Genomic DNA, 20,193 nt, shown 5'->3' with positions numbered 1-20,193 from the left:
GAATAAGGAACGATTGGATTTAGATGTACCCTTATTCCGATCAAGATATTTTTCACTTTTCATCATTTTATATCGGTAAAATACAGTCAACGGTTTGGCAATACACTATTGTTACCTGTTGCTGTTATATCTTGTTACGCTGCTCTATTTTAAATCCAGGGCCAATGCCTTCACCTGAATCGTCATATTTGATTGTTCGCTCAGAAAAATTGCATTACGAGACTTGATCAGCTTTCTTAAATTTGGATCCGCTTTGGGTTTAGTGAAATCAAATTAAGGGACAGCTCCGGTATTACCAGTGGCGTTTCCCTAACCTCAATCTACCGGTGCACTGGGTTCAAATTTGAGATGTTCGGAAATGCATACAATAACTAGTTTTGATTAGTTTAAACGAGTCTGATAATTTTATTTCCCATTTGAGATGTCAAAATACCATAATTTTCATTTTTTGGGTCAGTGCACAGGTAAAAAGTGAGAGGTTCGCGCAAGAAACAGATTCGGCTGATGTTTATATTTTGCATGTACTAGAAAAGTGTTTTGAAGTTTGGAATTTACCTTTAATAAAGTGTATTTCTTAATTGAGTGCGCGAAGTCGTTTGTGTATACGGGGATGTTTTTGGTGAAATATGTGTGGCTGTGTGATAATACCAGAGATAGATGGTTATTTATACATTATTTATCGAATTACTCCGTATAGCTTTGAAAGAGTGAAGTAAATTGTTCGTGGAAGTGATTGGATCATTTTGGTGAGATTGTTTCAATATGTTTTTATATGTTTTTAATCCAAAATTAAATGCGCGCTGGATTAAAAAAAATCCGGAAGTTTGTTTATGGATCCATTGTCCAATTGATAACAGTAGCATAAACATGCGGGGCTTATTGCTAGTGAAAGTGACCTCGGACTGGACGTGAGTTACCAGGCAGTCTGAAATGGGCCACTGGAGCTGCAGTAGAGCTAGCACCTTCTAACTCCCGGGCTAAAGCTGACTTTATTAAAGACAGCTTTCTTCCATAATACCACTGCCGGACAGTGGGGGTTAGATTGAAGATACACACACAGTGCACAGGTAAAAAGTGAGGTTACGCGACGCCACTGGGTATTACCTGGACTTCATGCATTTCGATGGATTTCTCACCTGGGCAACGCACAGGATAAATCTTGATATAAATTTGCAATGACGGACATAGCACCATTGTTCGCCGCAATTACTTTTCCTCCACACTTGATTGAATCTTACTGTAACGTTTTTGTAAAATTGTTTGAAGCACCGGAATCAAAGTACCAAGTCTTCACTCATGGCTGACAATACAGTACACATTGTTTCTGAATTTGCATCTTACCTTTGTTTCCAGTTTTGCTTCTTTCCAGCGAATCCAGATCCACTTGGTATACTGATTTCTTGGAGCAGTGACCAGGTCTCCCGGGCATCCGTAACGTCCTCAACACGGACATAGTTCACCGGGTTCAATAACAATATAATGCATTCTTGCCTTGAGCTCTTCTGTTTTTCGATACATCTACTGCCGCAAACGTTCCATCAGGGTTCTGTGCAGCCTCTTCCCATAAGTCTTCCAATTACAAAATTGTCTCTGCACAGCAAACCTTCAAGTAGACCAATTTTCGCGACCTTGGAGCAGCCGAATGGAGGCAAATTTATTGAGTTTTGGTTTCGACTTGGAGCATGAGCAACTGCGTCACCTCCGCCGTTGGGAATCGTCTTCCTTCAGTGTTCATAAAGTTCTAGGCTTGGCCCATAACCTGTTGGTTAGTTAGTTATCTGAGAACCGTAAAAAGAACAACTTGTATGTGAAGTGGATCGGATAAGAATAAAAAAATTATTTAAATTAATGAAATTACGTTAACAATAATGACTAGTACGATCTAATTTGTTGACGCTATTATCTTTAACAAAATCTTTTGAATTTCCAAAAGAAAATCTGTTATTTCAATTGGGCTCTGCTCATTAGTGTTACTCAATTATCAATTTCACAACAGAACACCTAATTGCTGTCACTCATTATAACGATCTTCCACGTACAACATAAGTTGCATCAGCCAATGAAGGAATCGTAATATTTCGGTTATCTCACACTTGAACGGGTTCAAAGCATGCAAGTCGGATACAGATCACAAACGAAGTACAACCCACAACTGCATAAATACAAACTAAATGTGGTCATTACCGGTCCGTCCGTAAATCAGCGCCAGCTTCTCATGGCCCATCTCGGACGCCCAACCGGACAACCCCCCAAAAATGGGGGAAAATACGGTTTCACTTTCAACTTTATCGAGCTCCATCAGCTGCCAGAGCAGCGCGCAGCTTTCGACTGTCCATACCCAATCCACCGGTCGGTCGGTCGGTGATCACTTGCGTTTTTACATATCTTTTTTTTTTCCTCTCGCTGCCATTTGTTTTTACTGCGACTTTTCCCCCGTTCCTCCGGGCAACTTTTTCAACACATCATCAGCAGAGGTACAACACGTATGTAAGCGAATCGAATGACTTGATTGCAGCGCTTGGCACTGAGGCTATGATGCAGGGGCCTCCCGCAGGCAATGTAGGTATGTTGGCATTTGTACTGCCAACCGGGCAGTTAACCGTCGCACGAATCGGTTTTGTAACCGGATTGACTAGTGCCAAGTTGACTTCTGTCGCGGCAGTTGGGCAAAACCAGGATATCTCCACTTCAAGCGTTGTTTAACGAGACCGCCGCGATTCAATGAGAGGAAAGATTTCAGCTCCATCATCATCAGCTGGTCCAACTTGGACCGAGAGTCCATTGACCGCGGGGGTTCAGTGGAGAGTCGACCCAATGAAACGGCAAGTGAGTGCGCTGTTCATTGATTGTTATGCCGTGCTTGCTGGAGAAATGGGGTTCCCAGAGGAATACCAATTAGCCAAGGTCGACTCACAAATGAGGTGTTGCCCATTTATTTACCGCTGGCTGCGCTCGTGAACTTGACGGTTTGCTGCACCTTGTGCTTGCTTGGCGATGCACATCTAATTAATTTCGCGCTGAGTGTGATGAAGTATTTCTCAACCTGTGGTAAGGTCATTTGTAGGATCACGTGATGGAAGACACAATCTTTCTATATACTGTTCTCCATAGTTTCGTGTAGCGAGATATCTGAAATTCATGTATAATGTTTGAATTTGAATTTCGAACATGATGTTTGAAAATAATATAGGGGGAGATCCTCCAGTGCCGGACACATAAGCCATTTAACGAAAAACTCTCTAATTATCCGGGTTAAGTTTACTTGTGCACCATATACACAAAATATGATCATTAATGATTCATACAAACTATATTTGATCATTTGAACGCGTTTTGGGGCGATGTATTTTGATGATGAATTTTGGTGAAAATTTTCACGATTCAGAAAAGTGTCCCCGAGTACCGGACACTATTGCATCATGTTCAAATATGTCCAAGTTCCTATTACATGAGTAAAGACATAATTTAAAATAGTAATATTGTAGACATTAACACGTGTTAATAGAGCTTATTTGACTCTCCAGCTCAATTTCTTACATCCTACTCAAAATTCTCTCCAAATCAATGACATCTTCAATTTTTGTTTCTGTTTATTTCTGTGGCTTTCTGATACATCAGCAAGAAAAAACAATTTGGAGATCGAAGTAGGTTGCGCTACAAAGTGGACGCAAAAAATTTTTGGACAAATTATAGATTTGATTTTTTAAGTTTACCCTTCAAATACCTGTGAAGTTATCCTTTGCTGTGTTGCAGTTGCTACCCGTTCGGTCGCCAGCAGTCAAATCACGAGACAAATCGAATCATCTATCGATTGAGAACATTCGTTCCTGGGGACTCTTCTGCTGTCCTGCCAATATGGTCAGCCATTCAGTTGCACGAAGTGAATTGTGTGATGTTGAGGTTTGGTGAGGTATAGAGAAAATATCTATTTGGGCAACACCTTTGTTCCCGCGCCCGATCAAGTCACCGGTCACATTTCTACCCAATAATTTAAATATGTATGCTGATACGTGTGACAGAGAAGTAAGAATTTGTACGGGAATGTGAGTGCTATACAAATAGATCTTCCCACTTCCGTTCTTCCTTCGTATTCCAATGAGGTAAGTTTTCCGTATCAGAGCAAAGGCTGGTTTTGTTGTTGAGTTGTATTTCAATTTCTACTACGGTGGACCAGAAGTAGTTCAGTTTCAGCGTACATGACTTTTTCACAATTAATTATTGCTACGTATTGGTAGGATGAAAGGAACAAACAATAATTGAACAGTAGCTGCACACTGCTTCTGGATGAAACAATCAGCGTTTACGAGATAAAGGCAGGTTGTGAAGGAACATTAATATGTCATATTGTTAATCAAAAATAAACTTCAATTGTATTGCATATTTTTCCATTTGTCAAAATTTCGTATTGCGATGAAATTGTAATAAAATTTCAATTGACTTTCGGCTCCATTATGCCTTCGAGCGCTTGAGCCTTCAAATAAATGCTAGGTAAAAAAAAATTTCGTATTCCTCCATTGAAAGTATATTTTTTGGTTTTGTGAAGAATAACCGCTTTAGCCAAAAATAAAAGTTAAAAATTTCAATTGTCATGCAATATATATATTGTAAAAAATGTACCCTCATTTCTGATTATTATACATTTGAAGTTGATTATAGGGTGGGTGTACCAATTGTCGCCATACCTAAGAACAACTATTTTTAAAAAAATAACTAAAAGGCGTGTGGGTGGACTTTATATATCAAGCGAAAGGTTTTACTTCCTGCTCCTTAGAACAGCTGTGAAAACCACAATAAAATTTGTTATTATCCTTAAAATTGATTAATCCATAATAGGAACGCATGCACCAGTTATGGCACTATTCTTAATTTTGGTTCCTTATTTGGCAAATCCCATTGTTTTCTTATGGGACTGTCCAAATTGGGACCACTAGTGCGATAACTGGTGCAAAGGACGTCAAAAATTAAGCAAAATCAATTTTTACAATTATGCTTTGCTTGTTTTGGAGGAAATCAAAGGTGTTATCGTGTCATATGAATATGCTTCATCGATATGAACTTGGTTTGCGGTGATTTGATTGGCCATTTGGAATATAAAGCACTAGTGCGACAACTGGTGCTATAGCCACAACTGGTACATCTAGCCTAAGGTAAGGCCGAAGTAATTTGTGCATTATGATAAGTGTGCTCGCATCATACGGATGCTTCAATGAATGCATGCAGAAAAAACAAATTTAGGTTGACTTTATTTGGCAATCATTACACAAATGCTGTACATTTTCAAGCTCCGTAAAAACCATAACTAGAGCCAGGTTTCCTGAAAGGCGAACAGCTGCAAGCCCGAAGCTGTCTTATTACTAATGAAACGAGTTGTAGAATGGAATAAAAATTTGGTAAGAAATTTCATCAGCCCCCTTTCTCAAAGAAAACACGAAAGAGATTGACCGGATGCCAGAAATAGTATAAGATATCACATAATCGTTTATTTCCGTGATTACTAATATAACCTAACTTACTAACTTACTAATATAACCTAACTAATATAACCTAATTTTGCGTAGTGGAGATTTCCTTTGCTACTTCACTATAATTCAAATATCATTCCTCTGGAAATCTTTCTTTCAATTTTTCTTTCAAAAATTTGAGCTCTTAAAGCGCTCCAATATATTTTACAATCTTTGCGGCTGTTTACACGCATGTGCACATCCCGTTGTTCTATTGTTCAGTAAAACTCAATAGAAATGCAATTTTTTTATGGAAATAGAACAGAATGTACCATCTTAAGTATTCGTGATTTGAATCCAAACAGTATTGCTATTTTCCACTCGCAATGGACGTTAAAGTGTGTTATTTTCTAACCCTAATTTTAATGTTATTTAATACTTCAAGTATCTGGATAGTTCTTTATGAGGATATGTGTATGTAAATTAATTAAGGATAAGCACCAGTTGTACGGGTCTAGTGAAACAAGATGATCAAACATAAATTTGTTTATGCATCATATGAAAATGTGACAGCATCATACACTTTGCGTTAGTTTTTATGTGTAAGAATGTAAATATACTCTTTTTACTGTGCTTTTATTTTTTTATTTTTATATATTTTTTATTTTTTACTTTTTTGCTTTTACAAGTCATCAATTGTAAGGGAGGTCGGATTTTTTCTTTTTTGGAAGGGATGTTGGTTTTGATGCACATAGTTGGGTTTGCCATTGGAGGGTGTTTTTTATGAGGTGTGCGAGGGAGAGTTCGGCTGCCGGTGGGACTTGAACCCGCACTATTCCATTAAGAACACGGACGTATTATCAATTATACAACAGCTGCCCTTGCGAGAAAGCTGTCCCATAACCAGCTAATAACGGTGGCATATGAGTCAATTCCCCGTATCCATCGAATCCTACTTTAGCAATATTTTACATCTTTTCTCTCTACCCAACTATGTGTATCGAAATTGAACAACAGTCGATCGCGTTTGAATCACAAACATGTGCTTCTGCCTGTCGTATTGAGGCGGGTTTGCTTCTGCTACGACAATAGAGGCTTGTTTGCAGCCGTTTGATCATTTATTCATCCACTTAGAATTCATTTGTTGATCAAAATCATTATCATATCAGGGGGGAAGGGGAATTTAATTTCTTTTTGCTTTTTTTCGTTTCAGAGAGCGAGCAAAGGCGCTTAAACCTAGGCTATTAGCCAGGGCAAGGGTAATACCTTCGCCCCATCCGAGGAAAATCATCGGCAAGGATAATGGAGTGACATAAATTTTTTAGCAAAGTCACTCCCAACGTATTTCCAAAAATTTCCTATCATTTACTTCTAACGATACTCCTAAACCACGTACCCTACCCACCATCCAATTCCTTGACATCTATGATGGCGTCGGTGAGTCGCTGGCCTCTCGTTAAGTAGATGTCATATCATCATTTCCTTCCCTTTCCTAGTAACGGAGAAGATGGGCGTGGCCGGCAATGATAGCTTTCATGTTTTATCATTTTGGACCCCCAATTGGATTTCCATTGAATCCCAAATGGAAATCCATAAGCAATTGGGGTAAGAAAGGTAAAGAATATACATGAAGACTATCAGTATGCAATCTACGAAATACTCCGTTACAACGCAACGCAACGCATCAGCAAGAAAAAAACAATTGATGTGAAATAAGTTTAGCAAAACAGGTGCCAAGAATGGCTATTTGATCACATGAAAAAACTCACTATCCGGACCCGGGGGACAGCTACCGGATACGGAAATTGATTTTGCACCATAGATACATTATATATCGAACAAATCATGATCGCTATTTCAAATATGACTAATATTGACCATCGCGATATAATTAGAATGCATTCCATTGAACATGATGTTTGAAAATAATGTTATATTGTTGATACAAACCTTCTAAAAAAGACGGAACATGAAAAATTTTGATATTTTTGCACAATTTCAAATTTTGTACAAAGTTTCCAACATATGAGGATCTGATATTCCATGCAGTTAATGGACTTTTCAATAGCTTTCTTTTGTATTACTTAAGTTGATGGAGGGATCTCTGCAAGTTCCGTTTTCAAAAGTGTCCGGTATTGGGAGGTGTCCGGCGCTGGGGGATCTCCCCTACCTCTGAAGAAAAATTTCCTTTTCCTGAACCTTCCTAACGTGCTCGGGTCAATATGACCCGAATCACACTTTCAATTTGCTAATTAACTGTTTAACGCAGCAATGTGAAGGTCTGAAACTTGTTGATTTTCCCTATTTGGTTGAAAACTATGTTACTGAACCTTGACCTACTTGGTACAACTACAGATAACAGATATTGTGTAATCCGTACCGGTAAATCAAATGAATTTTAAATTGGGACAGCGATTGGCAATCGATTGGAGATGGCGCAAGAATCATTGTTATGGAAAACGCAGCCCAAATACGGGTGTCAAATGCATTTGCTGCGTTCGACGGTTATACTAATCAACTGCGTCCGTATGTACTTCCGCAATCAGTTGAGTAGATAGCAGTAGTGGGCCAACGTATATCGATTCAAACGTTTACCCAGGATTTTTAATAAAAAAAAATTCTAGCCTAAATATCTGTTATCTGTGGTACAACGTTGCTGAAGAATTAAAAAACTAGCACTTAAGGTCTTTTTCTTCTTCTAATGCCGGGGACTGGGACCCCTAAGTTGTCAAAGCGATTTTTGCGGAAGATCAGGTGGCTGGGTCTCAGCTTTTGGAGCAGATAAATTACGGGTAAAATCGCGCTGAGTGGATGAATTCTGACAGGTATTCATTCGAAAGAGACCTTTGACTCGCTTTGACATTGAACTAATGACGACGATGGGAACGTCATAGAAATAATGTTCTGGTTACTTGATGTAGAAATATAGCCATTAGGGTGGTTCAAAAAATTGACACCAAGGGGGGACCCTTGGGAAAAAAACACAATTTCGTCAAAAATCCAAAAACCAAATATACAGAAAGGCAAAGCTTTTTTCACGCTAATCACGTAATAATCTAACACAGGAGATTCAAAATAATTAATACCAACGGGAAAAAATATATCTTTGTCGTTTTTTAACGAATTATAACTGAAAATCCTTCTTCCACTCGAAACTTACGATCTGTTCGTAAAAAAACTGTTCTCAAATTGACATTTCAATTTTTTTATGGCTCAAATTCATCTGGGGTGTTACTAGGAAGCAAATAAAGCCACTACATGGGAAATAATAAGTAGAGCTCTTGTTAATAAATAGAAAAAAATATAATTTGTTGGTGGCAATATAGTTGCCACTGCCTTATAAAGGATTAACGAGAATAATCGCTCTCTGGACCTCTGCTTCGTGAGTGGTCGTACCACGGCACCTTACATCTGTTTGGCTCCTGCACCCTTAGTTAAGGACGTTGCTCATCACCGCCCTCTAGTGATTGCCGTCGAAGATAATATTATGCGTGATTTCTTCAACCCCCCAGCCGTGGTGTCGTACGATTTCCATAAGGCGGACCATCGCAGTATTACTGAAGTGCTATCAACTATGGACTGGGAACCAGAGATGCATCTGAACACGAGAACGCGTGTTCGTGTTCAAAATGTTCTGAACACTGCACACTGTTCAAGAGCGCTGACCTAGCTTAGCAACTTGTATCCTAGGAAAACAAACTCAAACGACGGCATGCTACTCATTTTTCGGCTAGTATTGGAACACGTGAGCATCTAACGTATAGAAATCAAGCATGCTCGTATGTTTTTGCATAGTTTTAAATCTAAGGAATCTTAGTTACCATGATCGTTTTGCTTGCGTACCAATCCAGTGCATACTGAACTGTGTTCAGAGTTCAAAGCTTTGAACACAAAGGCACGCTCTTGGCTCATGTTCTGTTCAGGATGCATCTCTGCTGGGAACACATTCTTGATCCAGTGGACATTAATTCTGCTGCAGAAACTTTTTCTCACATCATGGTGTGCATCATCGCCAGGCACTGCCCCCACTCGCATAACAGTCCCATTTGACTTTTCGTCACTTTTGAGTTAACTTACTGAATGGATTTATTTCAAATGTACTTCCATAAATCATAATAAAAATTCCGATTTTGTATGCCCATCAGTGAAAAAAATACCAAGTCATGTGCGTCCCATATTGAAAGTACCCGCATAACAATCCCACCAAGAATTTACATGATCTGATTGCACAAAACTAAATCATGTTTCGATCATACTAAATCGCTTTACGCTAATCTATCGAATGATGAACAACTCAGCAAAATTTGAGCAAGATACGATGATGTTTCAATTTATTAGATTTTTTTAAAGTTTCGTATGGAAGCTGCGATTTGGAACTTCAATGGCTATTATCTCAGAATGCCAAAAAACGGTATGGGACTGATATGCGAGTGGGGGCAGGGCATGTTCCAAAAAAGTCCGTTCTATCACACTCTCGGATCCCGTGGATGACGAATGCTCTCCAGTCACTGAAAAGAAAGAAAGCTGCACTCAGAAGTTACACGAAACACCGTACGTTGCCACTCAAATTCCAGTATGTCAGACGCAACAACGAGTATAAGCGGATCAGTCGTTATCATTTCCTACGCTACCAAAGAGGGATACAGCGACGACTAAGATCTCACCCAAAGTCCTTTTGGAGCTACGTAAATGAACAGCGCAAAGAGATTGGATTTCCATCGTCCATGGTATTCAATAGTGAATCTGCAAGCACCCAACAAGGTATATGCAACCTGTTCTCAGCTAAATTTGTGTTTGAAGACGAACAACTACCTGTTGATGCCGTGACCACCGCTGCCAGCAACGTTCCATTAGCGAATCAATCGCTCGGTGATATCGAGGTGAATGTCGAAGCCATCTCAAGAGCTATGTCTAAGCTTAAGACATCATCTAAGCCTGGTCCTGACGGTGTTCCTTCGATGATTCTCAAAAAGAATATTACCTGTCTGCTTGAACCCCAGGACTGGTAGCGACCGATGCCGCTCAAAATAGTGACTTTAGTGACCAAAGCTGACGAAAAAAGTGACCAAATAGTGACTTTCAGTTTCAGTTGCTATTTCGAAGAGACAAAATCAAGCGTCTTTGGGGTCGAAGGAGAATCTTTTTATTGTAATTTGTGACGGAAAACATCATTCACTCACTTCGAGACGAGCCAGCCTTGGGCTGAAAGTCTCGATAATAAAGACACAAAAAAAAAATCATTCACTCACTATTTGTTTCTAGGCGATTACTCGGCAAAAAATAATGAGTGAAAATTGCGATCGCTGAATTAGCTGAATACCTACTTTAGAAAGATGCAGAAAACTCTACGATTTGTCATAGGTGCCACGGAAGTTTTGGAATTTTTAGTAATACACCTTCAATGGTGAAATGTCAATAAGAGCAGCGAGTTAAATGATTGGCGAATTTTCAGAGCGATTATTTTTCCAAGATCCTTAATATCATTTCCGCCAAGCATCATCCTACGGATACATAAATATCTTAGCTGCGCATATGCACAGCAAATGTCTCGAAATCGACAAATTGAAATGAAACTTGCGGAAAAGAATCCACGTGTCTTGGTATGACTCGAACCCTCAACCTCCTACTTCTCGACATTTATTGTCAAAAATGTTATCAAGTTTTATTGTCTCAGTCAATTCTTTGAATAATTAAAGCTCAATTTTTTAAGGCTTCTAAGAATGAAATCAGCAATGATTCAGTTTCATTGCAAATTTTTGAACGTTTTTCAAATCATGAGTGAAATACATTGAACAAACTCGCTGGTTTCCCCCAGCAGTGTTCTATTCGTGTTTGAAAAATTCTTCATTTCATGAAAAAAAATATTGCTCTTTAAAAAGGCGAATTGTGGATCAAAATGGATTGGAAACAAACGAAAAATATTTGAATCTCGTGATTCACTCGTGGTTCAAATCCACAGAAAATAGAACTGAACGGTATAGCAGTTTTAAGCTTATGAAATTCAACTGTTATAAAAAAATAAATCTAGAACAACTGCTGGGAAAATGGATGTTTCAGATTCAAAATGACAGCCCAGAACAATTCGAATCATTGCTGATTTTGCTATAGTTAACGAGTTAACCACAAATAAATTGAAAAATCCGTTGAGCGAATAAACATGTTTGCATCTGCTAATATTTTGGCATCCATCTTCTCTAACACCTTCGTGTTTAAGAGATCAGCCAGCCCAGGGCTTAAATCTTTTCAATTAAGATAATAATAATTATAACCTTTATGTCTTTCATTGCTTGTTACCTATCTCTTATTTTTGCCTCAATCTATTTTGAGTTAATGAGACTTATTTTACTTTGACTACAGAATTTTTATGGATTTGATTATTTTTACTATTGATACACATCCTGATATTGTTATAGCATCATACTTTATTGTTTATGCCAGTCTTTGCTTCACCCTTATGCTGGTTTACGACCAAATTATGTTCTATAATCTAAAGCACTTCTCCTGTACATCATTACCATGTGATAAAACAAGATGTTAACAACGAATGACCAGAGATTGTTGAGATGTGCGCCTGGAATCGAACATAATTGGATATACTCGATTACGGTCCATAGAGTTTCCAGGCAAAACTCGAGTCACTTTCAAGAAAATATCGAACAAGCATCTTCTTCAGGGATCTACAAGCTGCAACGAAATGCTAATTATCTTTTTCTAGGACCCTCGGAGATTTCCTTGGTCTCAGAAGCCTTCCGAAGCGTAGGTGGCATGTTGCTTTCATAATCACTACAGCAATACCATTTTCATCATACTCTGACAAAGCCGGATAGTTCCTCAAATAGTTTCAAACGTTACGTGGAAAGGCCAATCCATTTAAAAAAATAAATGATGTTTTGTCATGCTTTACACTAGAATAATTATACATAAATTTATAAAATGAACAATTGGTGACTTTTTTCCCGATTTTTTGTATAATTTCAAGAAATTTCCGACTTTTTCCCGCATTACCCGCATGGACTTTCGATTCCCGCATATTTTCCCGCATTTCCCGATTTCCCGATTCACTGGCCACCCTGCTTGTTGATTTGAAGTCGATTAACTATATTTCTGAACATAATTAGAAAAACTTCAGTTTTGTTTCGTTTGGATTTCATTGTTACAGTGGACAATGTAAAAATCAAATTTAGTTTCATCGATTTTGTACATTGGTCATTTTTGTTGTTTTCTAATTTTCTCTGGCGATAGGTATAATGTTAGGGCGAATGTTCGTGTAGCAGATATGTATAAACGTTATTATCTGCAACACTTAACTCGATTCTTCTGAAATCTGTCCTTTTTTTAGCCTAGCGGTAAGATGCGCGGCTATAAAGCATAATCATGCTAAGGGTTGCTGGGTTCGATTCCCGGTGCCGGTCTAAGTATTTTTTGATTTGGAAATTTTTTCGATTTCCCTCGGCATAAAAGTGCTTAAAAACCTCGCGGTTAATAACTGTGGAAGTGCTGGAAGAACACTAAGCTGCGAGGCGGCAATGTCCCAGTGGGGGATGTAAGGCCAATAAGAAGAAAATAAAAGAAGTTCACAAAGTATATCACGCAAAATTGATTGATTTGAACATACGCATTTTATGTTTTATGTCGCCGCTTATTTATTATTAGTAAGAAAGGGGCGCCCAAAATGGTTTCGCCAAGGGAACTGAGAGTCCACGCCACGGCTCTGCGTATTCTACAATGGCTATGACTATCTTATCACGTCTAATAAAAAAAATCTAGTAAAATTTTGTTACAGCATTGTTGAAAGAAAAGGGCATTTACGAAAAGACGTTAGAGTTTGAAAGCCACTGGCACCAATTGGTTTCAATGAAGTCACTTCAATGCCATATGCTTCCTCTGCGAAGCCATGACCCAGCACGGAGCACCATCAAACTCGTTTCTCATCCTACTTACGGAAAATAGAGTAAAATAATAGCAACTTCAACCAGCAACAACACTACATACCTTCTCCAAACGCCATAAAATGATTAGCTGTCTCGACCGTATCCATTACTGCGTTGCTTCCTATCCTATCAGCGCTTAGCAATCAGATAATGTGATAATTTTCTTTCACACTGGACTGGATTCAACAAACACGACCTAGGTCACGCCCAAAAGCCCACAAAGAACACACGTGAACTGCTCTGGTGTTTGATCAAACGTTTTCTTCCGCGACTTTTGGAACTTCCTAGATAACTACTAGTTGCTTTAATGCCGAGTGCTACTTCTGCACCTCGCGGAGATCACGCGGACGATTTCCGGCTGCAACAACAACGACGGCGACGACGCACTTCGCGCACAGTCGCCTCTCTTTATGTATATGGGATGATAGGTGTCTGTCTTTATTCTACCACGGCGGTTGGTCGGTCGGGTACTCTCTATCCAGCCCCTCTCGCTCAGCAGCGACCGTATCGTACGATATTTTGTTGTTCTTCTCCGATCACGCTTTCAGCCTCAGCACCAGACACACTCGTCTCGTCGCTCCCACTTCCTATTATAGGGAATTCATACAACCAGAAATGCCAGACGTGAGTAGATGTTAAACATATTTATCTTCTATTTTAAAACCATTCAACGTTTCGAAGTTATTTCAAGTAATTTTAATGGATTTTTGATTCATAATTTTGAGACATCCTGAATCGTGATACTGGTTTGAAATATATTGATTCTAACTCTTTGGTTTTGGATTGATTTAAGACCTGAAATAAATTATGTCTTTACGTATGGCATCACTGAGGAGAACGATCAAGCAACGGAGACTCTTTATCGATTCTTTTCTTTGTTCTTTGCACAAGGAATTCGCACGAACTCAATCTATTTCCTCACCTGACAGACTTCTCTTCTTGCGACTGTCGTTACTTTACTTCTTGAAGCTAATTCATCGCCAGACAACTACTGTTTGGGAATGGGATTATCTAATCCTCACTTAAAAGGAGTGTTCTCTAGCCAGAATGTCCTTCACGCATTAATCAACCGCCACGACTATTGCTGCCGCAAATGCTTCGAGCCTTGCCCCGACGGTCGATTCCGATAGACGAAATAAAGGCTGTTTTCGTTGCAAACAATGCTCCGAGTAACACACTTTCCTCCGCGCTTATGAGAGGCCCCTCAAGCGCAGCAGCGTACCAATTTACAGCAGAGCAATGAAAAAAAAACTGTATGTTGCAATGGCACACACAAGCTTTATTATTATGCGACGAATTGACTGATTATGGGGGTCTGGGCCACTCACTCCACTGCCCGCACCGTTCCGTGAATGGATTTGCTAATGGGGTCGATTAGAACTAACCTGTTTGTGGGACGCAAATTCGGAGCACTGCGGCCTCTAAACAGAACTACAAACACGATTTCTCACGATGACCACACGCGGCAGAATACAAAAGGCACGGAACAGATTACTCCGGAGGAAACCGACGGCCGAACAGTCCGCAAGTAACACACAAACCGACCAGCGACACCGATGCAGAAAAATCAACTGCGCGACGGGAAAACGAGGCAAACTCACGAAAGTAAACGGCCAAGTTTGCGAACAGCGAGATGAAGGAAAAACGATGATGACAGATGCGGCCAGGGTCGCATCTGGTCGAATTGAAAACTGATCTAGATCTTTTTCTGGCCTGATTTTTGAAAATATGCGAATAATGCAAGGAATAATGCCTTGCTCAGATTACGGCTGAATATTGCAATAAAATTTAAAAAATAACGGGGTGCAAAAAACGCGACGGTACGCGTAAAAAAATAACCTTATATGTTATGGCAAAAACCATTCGAAAATACTTATACTCTTCATTATGCCACCTAATGAATGATCCCATTTCAAAAACCTAATAACATTCATAAGTTAATGAAAATTTCCAAATGTATGTGACTAATGCGATGTATAAGTTTTTTCTTATACAGTAGACGTTCGATAACTGCAAGTCATTTAACTGCAATGCTTTTTAACTGCAATTCGATAGTTGCAACAGTGTTGCAGTTATCGGACCGCTAAACTTCAAACTGATGTCAAACTCAATGACAGATGCATTGCGCTGCACATTTAGATGCACTTTTATTGCATCTGACGTCGATTGACAACCGTTTGACGTCTATAATGCGTTGCAGTTATCGAACGGCATTCGTTAACTGAAAAGTAAACATTTTGCAGTTATCGAACGGCTACTGTACATGTCATTGAGCGCCTGCTTTGGCAAAAAAAGTATTAGAAATATTAATAATAATCAACATTAAATTTTTTTACGTGTACCTTTACTGAAGGGTACGCCGCGTGCAATTTAGAGAAAATCAGGCAAAATTGTCAAATTATCTGGATATGATACACTGCACTGCGTTTGTATAATGTTCCCAAATGGGTACTTGCACAAAACTTCACGCGGCAAATGGCTGTCGAAAGGTGGCCGCGCCAAACGATAAACCGCAATGGTATTCATTCATAAGAATCAAGTAAACGTGGTGCAGAAAGCGCGGCGGTACCTTTCATGAAGGGTTCGCCGCGTGTAATTTTGAGAAAATCAGGCAATATTATTTTTTGTTTAAGATTTCACTTGTTTGCCAAAGCAGGCACTTAATGATATTATTATTAAGAAAAAACTTATACATTGCATTAGCTACATACATTCCAAAACTTATACACTTTTCATTAACTTATAAATGTTATTCAAGGGGCACGACACAAGACAATTCTCAAAAAAAATTCCATACTTTTGATCGGATTTTTTGAAATATTTTTTCCGAACATTACTTTCAGTGTCTTAGATAAAAATAGCTTAAATTAACTCAAATTGGACTATCTTTTCTGAGATTAAAATTGCTTAGAAACGGATATTTTAGGATATTTCCGTGTGGCATACTGTCAAGATGCTGTCATAATGACAAACAAAAAGGAAATAATCCTCGACTTTATTTTGATATTCTTCATGTGCAATATTGTCGGCGTAGCACCAAGTTAGAATTCGGAAGTCGGGACTTCCGAACCGAACTTTCTTCCGAAGTTTTATTTGTCAAACTAATTGATGCGTTGTTAAGCGCATCTTTAGGCGAATCCAGCGCACTACTTCCGAAGTTGGGAAAGTTGCCTGTATCTGGAGAAAAATCCAACTTCGGTATAAAAAGTGGTATAAATTTATTCCGGATAGACAATAGCCTCTTCAGATTTTTGTCAAACTGCATCACAGGCATCAATGTTCTCACATCTGATAATTGCTGTATCAGTTGGTGCAACCGCGGAACAGAAACGAAATAAATAGTTTGTAGCATGCAAGACATGGAAGAATGATCTGATATCAGGTGTTCCTGTCCCGGTTCCTGTATTGTTGGTTGGCGAAAGAATCCTGTTTGCTCGCGACTCAAACTTGAGCGACACCGGGCAACCTGTCTAATAGGATGTGCTGGCATGAGGATATGCAAATATAAAGGCCCTTGCGATTCATCCGCGGTGGTTGTTGGCGGGGTGCTCTCCCCCACCGTGAGACCATTTGGTCACCACTGTGTGGCAGTGAAACAGTACTTGCTGTTTACTACATGAATCATATATTCAATTGCTTTGAAACCATCGAAGTAGGCCTAATGTGAACCACAACTTACAGTCACATCATCCATCAGCAATCAAAGCAATCGGGGAATGCGTCGTCCATCACATTCAGTGAACAAATAGTGCGACAAGGTGTTCCAAGTGGCTCCCGCTTGCCAACAATCAGGATGAACTCCACATTTGGCGATCCTGCTGGATTTTCAGCCTTTTTTAAAAAAATGTTGTATTGAGCAAGCGGGAGCATCCATAAAGAAATTGAATTGTAAATTTTAGAAAATGAATTAAAACTGGACCTGTTATTTTCTGCAGATTTGGACCACTAATGAATCACGAGATACAATTATTTTTCAATTGTTTTGGTGTATAAATGCGTCTACGGATCAATCCATTTTGCGATGCGGCGCCTTCCTTAGCAGCAGCATAGTAGTTTCATTTAATGGAAAACAAATTTCAAACATGAATAAAACACTGCTGGAGAAGCCAGAGAGTTTGCTCTATTTTACCTCAGATTCAAACTAGAATGGTGTTCGAGGGTTTGCAACGAGACTGAATCACTACTGATTTCACTCTAAAAGTGATTTGTAATCGATGGTCCATTTGAGAGCTATAAAAAAAAAGTTAAAACGATGAAAGAATGGGATGTTAACTGTTTTATTCAATTGTTAAACTTTTCATCATAGGCGTGCGGAACATCTTTATTTTCGCATAGAAAACTATGAAATATGCATTAAAAAAAGATTAGTCTTTTTGTTACAGATGCTACAATTGTCCAATAGGCCCAAGCACACGTATAGGGCTGTTAATGGCTACCAAACAAAACTTTTTCTGGTAGTGGTATCATTTTTTGATACCAGTATTAATAAAATCTAGATTGCTTTGAGAATAGGTCGTATGTGCAAAAGAGAGATTCTCTTTGATCACGCTCTCTTTCGGTAATATATCGGATAGTTTTGCATGTTTTGCTACATTTGTACTTCAGCATGATAGACAAAGCTATTGTCTTTGGATATCTACCAAGAAATTCGAAGTAAACTTTTGTATAGTTTCGTAATAATCGAAAGAGAATAGATCCAAAGAGAGACTCTCTTTTGCACATACGACCTATTTTCAAAGCACTCTAGAAATGTGGTTGTTAATTAACAATAGGTAGTTTCAACCAGAAACTAATAACTAATTAGTTCCTGGTTTCAACTTAGACATGCTTAGAAGTGTTTAGTACGGCTTAGTATTATGCATATTTGAATGAGCGTGTGTGAATACGAGTTATTGTATTAAATTTTTGTATGAGCGCGAGTGGTGCTCGCATAAAGTGCTCAGTGCGACTTAGTGTTGCTAATCCTCGTAAAGAGCGCGAGTGGTGCTCGCATAAAGTGCTCAGTACGAGTTATTGTTATGAATTGTTGAATGAGCGCGAGTGGTGCTCGCATAAAGTGCTCAGTGCGACTTAGTGTTGCTAATATTCGTAAAGAGCGCGAGTGGTGCTCGCATAAAGTGCTCAGTACGACTTAGTGTCAGTTGCATTCTCATAAAATGCCACTTAAGGCCCTTCCATAACAGTAGTCATATACTATAAATGCAATATTTATAATACCAGATGATACGTACGTTACTAAGCGATATAATTCTGCCTATAAAGCAGTATGCTCGAAGTCGTAATTTCCCTAATCAAAATTTCAAGAGAAAAAGGGTATTGATGAAAATTGAAATCAACAGGTACAGTTAAGAATGGATATGCAAGAAAACCTGACCTATATCTATACACATAAAAAAATATTTTTTGCATGTCTGTCCGACCCTTATATACTCGGAAACTACTGGAACTATCGGCGTGAAAATTTGAACGCAAAAGTTTTTGGGGCCGGGAAGGTTCCAATGATTGTCTGAGTGCCCTCTGAAAGGGGGAGGCGAGACTACAAATAAAATAGAAATTTCTGCATAACTCGAGAACTAATCAGGCAAATGGAACCAAATGTGGCATGTAAAGTTTTTTGAAGGCTAGAAATGTTACTATAGTGTTTCCATCCTCTGGAAGTGGTGGGAAGAGCTCCCATACAGATGAAAAAAAAAAACAAAATCTTGTGGCAGGGAAAATAGGTTTTGACGTTTGCTCTGCGATTACATTTGCCTTTTCAGAAGGCAAATGTTTTCTCTCTTGAGAAAGTGGTTTTTGAAGGGTTAAAACCTCAATTATGAACACACACCAAAAATGTTTGCGCTAAATAATTAGGAGAGACAAAGTTCGACGGATCAGCTAGCATAGCATATTTGCGGTATCTAGTCAGTGTAAACATTATATTTGGAGATCTCATATCTGGAGAACAACACAATTTGACAAGCTGAATTCAACTTCGTCTCACAGTTGTTAAGTGATGTATGTAGTATGTGCCACATATAGTAAACGGGTTAATATTTTGGTTTCTTATAGGCATAATAAAACCACAAAGTTTTCATGTTTTTTTCATTGATAACCAATTCAAATGATAATTTTTTTCACAAAAACTCCTGAGAAGAGGGAAAATGTGTGGCAGTAAAACAGTACTTGCTGTTTACTACATGAATCATATATTCATTTGCTTTGAAACCATCGAAGTAGGCCTAATGTGAACCACAACTTAGAGCCACATCATCAGCAATCAAAGCAATCGGGGAATGTGTCGTCCAACGCATTCAGTGAACAAATAGTGCGACAAGGTGTTCCAAGTGGCTCCCGCTTGCCAACAGTCAGAATGAACTCCACAACCACCACGGATTTGCGATCAACGGGTAGAGAAGTTGCCACCTGGAAGTCGATGTTGTGTGTTTTACATGCCTTTTGTATTATTACCGTATTGTTCAATTGCGGGACGGGAGATACGGATTGGTGAATGGGTTTGGTTTTAGTGGGTTGGATGAGAACCACAATGACTCCCATCCCCACATCACCTGAGAACATCATCAGGTGTCCATTTACCAAAAGTGTTTAGTTTGATAGGGGTTTTTTTTCAAAAAAGCGGAAGTGTCGTACCTGTAGGGTCTGAACAGAAACATATAAACCTTGATTCCCACCTTTCTTATTGAACGTATGCAACTGCACGAATGACGACAACCGAGTAAGACGTTCAGCTCAGGCAGGAACAAGAGGCAGAAGTGGTGTGACTCTTGCAGTGAACGGTGTGCTCGGTCGAGTCAGTAGCGAGTGTCACAATATAATTAGTG

At 39.0% G+C, this 20,193-nt stretch overlaps 1 protein-coding gene across 4 annotated transcripts in view; it reads right to left on the bottom strand.

The window, feature by feature from the left end:
- LOC134207755 (transmembrane protein 41 homolog) overlaps positions 1–14,979 on the bottom strand; it is a 47,498-nt gene extending 32,519 nt beyond the window's left edge. The window contains exons 1-2 of one of the 4 annotated variants that reach the window (XM_062683623.1): positions 14,758–14,979; positions 13,434–13,959 (exon numbers count right to left, since the gene is read on the bottom strand). In XM_062683623.1, the coding sequence (XP_062539607.1) occupies positions 13,434–13,479 (46 nt within the window). In that variant the 5' untranslated portion in view covers positions 13,480–13,959; positions 14,758–14,979. The other 3 variants (XM_062683624.1, XM_062683625.1, XM_062683626.1) reach the window with 3 other exon arrangements.
- Positions 14,980–20,193: the final 5,214 nt, after the last annotated feature.

This window comes from Armigeres subalbatus, chromosome 1 (genome assembly GCF_024139115.2).
Source record: "Armigeres subalbatus isolate Guangzhou_Male chromosome 1, GZ_Asu_2, whole genome shotgun sequence".
NCBI classification, from domain to species: domain Eukaryota; kingdom Metazoa; phylum Arthropoda; class Insecta; order Diptera; family Culicidae; genus Armigeres; species Armigeres subalbatus.
Note: the sequence above shows the minus strand (reverse complement) of the source record. Positions and strands in the feature narration are given on the sequence as shown.